Source organism: Lottia gigantea, assembly GCF_000327385.1.
Source record: "Lottia gigantea unplaced genomic scaffold LOTGIsca_5529, whole genome shotgun sequence".
NCBI lineage: Eukaryota > Metazoa > Mollusca > Gastropoda > Lottiidae > Lottia > Lottia gigantea.
Genome location: NW_008709897.1, coordinates 1 through 2,108, shown reverse-complemented (window position 1 = coordinate 2,108; position 2,108 = coordinate 1). Strand labels below are relative to the sequence as shown.

At 35.2% G+C, this 2,108-nt stretch overlaps 1 protein-coding gene across 1 annotated transcript; it reads left to right on the top strand.

Annotated features, from left to right (window-relative positions):
• Nucleotides 1–1,505: 1,505 nt before the first annotated feature.
• LOTGIDRAFT_176876 (hypothetical protein) lies at nt 1,506–2,086 on the top strand (the record flags this gene model as incomplete). The annotated part of the gene is made up of 1 exon (XM_009063130.1): nt 1,506–2,086. A coding segment is annotated over one exon (581 nt), but the record flags the coding sequence as incomplete, so codon positions are not given.
• Between the last annotated feature and the right edge of the window lie 22 nt (nt 2,087–2,108).

Below are 2,108 nucleotides of genomic sequence, written 5' to 3'. Positions count from 1 at the left end.
ATTAAAAACAATTAGAGAAAAAAATACATTTTTTTTTAGTTAGAAGGAACTACTGCACAAAATGTGCTTATACACAAATATATTTCAGTCTTGCAAAGTTACAAAGCTACAAAGCTGAAATATTGCACACATGGGCACGTGGGCCACCTAGACATTTGCAAAGAAACAGAACTGAAAAATCTCCCATAGGGGAAAGTTAGCTCAGGAAAAGTTGCCGATATTCTGCTCTTGTAGGCCATATAGACTGAAAACGTCCAATACCTAACTTTGCCAAATAAACCGATTTGGCCCATGTTTTGGACTTTTCCTACTGTTTGCACCCCAAGGGCCCGGAAAAACACTTAAAACCCAATTAAAAACAATTAGAGAAAAAAAATACAGATTTTTTAGTTACAAGGAACTACTGCACGAAATGTGCTTATACGCAAATAAATTTTTATCTTGAAAAGTAAGAAAGCTACAAAGCTGACATTTTGCACACATGTCCACGTGGGCCACCTAGACATTTGCAAATAAACAGAACTTAAAAATCTCCCATAGGGAAAAAGTTAGCTCAGGAAATTTGCCGATATTCTGCTCTTTTAGGCCATATAGACTGAAAACGTCCAATACCTAACTTTGCCAAATAAACCGATTTGGCCCATGTTTTGGACTTTTCCTACTGTTTGGACCCCAAGGGCCCGGAAAAATACTTGAAACCCAATTAAAAACAATTAGAGAAAAAAATACATTTTTTTAGTTACAAGGAACTACTGCACGAAATGTGCTTATACGCAAATAAATTTTTATCTTGCAAAGCTACAAAACTATAAAGCTGACATTTTGCACACATGTGCACGTGGGCCACCTAGACATTTGCAAAAAAAGACAGAACTGAAAAATCTCCCATAGGGAAAATGTTAGCTCAGGAAAAGTTGCCGATATTCTCCTCTGTTAGGCCATATAGACTGAAAACGACCAATACCTACTTTTTCTACTGTTTGCACCCCAAGGGCCCGGAAAAACACTTAAAACCCAATTAAAAACAATTAGAGAAAAAAATACATTTTTTTAGTTACAAGGAACTACTGCACGAACGAAATGAGCTTATACACAAATAAATTTTTATCTTGCAAAGTTACAAAGCTACAAAGCTGAAATTTTGCACACTTATGCACGTGTGCCACCTAGACATTTGCAAAAAAACAGAACTGAAAAATCTTCCATAGGGAAAAAGTTAGCTCAGGAAAAGTTGCCGATATTCTGCTCTTTTAAGTAGTACTAGAGCTTTCAATCAGGTCGCATAAAAGGGGATTTCCCCATTCCATTTCATTTCATGGGGAAAATGCGACCTAAATTGAAAGCTCCCATAACATAAAAGACCTAAATTCCCTACATTTTATAAATTCTTACACCTAAATTCCCTATATTTCATAAATTCTTACAGCCCTACATTTCATACACCAAAAACACCTTCAATCAATTTCCTACATTCCATCAAAAAAAGCAAATTTTAAACCTTAAAAATGTCAAATAAAAGACTAGATCCAATCTTTAGATTATACGATCCAATTCGTTATTCATTTAACAAGAAAAAAGAGGATTATATTATCATCTCACCCACTGTTGGTTCTAAATCTCAATTGAATGATGGTGGTAGAATTACGTTCGAAATAAATTCATTATCGAATTGGTTGCTTCTTTCCGATGCTTATTTCAGATGTGATTTCAAAATCAAAGAAGCCACTCAGAATCAAGTTCCACAAACAAATACAACGTTAGAAAACAATTTCTTTCCATCTTTATTTAGCGAGATGGTTTTGGAAGCTGGTTCAAATCCGATAGAAACAATCAAACATCCTGGGGAATTCGACACAATGTTGAAAACAGTTTTATATCCTAAAGATTTCGATTCAGTTTCAGGCTGGATACCCGATGTTGGTGATGGAAGTATTTTAAAAGAACCGGTAAGAAATCTTGCAAATGATGCCGATTTAGCTAGAGTGAGAGTTGTTGCTCGAAACACGATAGAAAGAGTAGGACGAGCAGTTAATCATGGATTCGAAAAACGAGTACTTCAGTATAATAATGTTGTTGAGAATAATAGGTGGGGTAATTACGTAAATTGG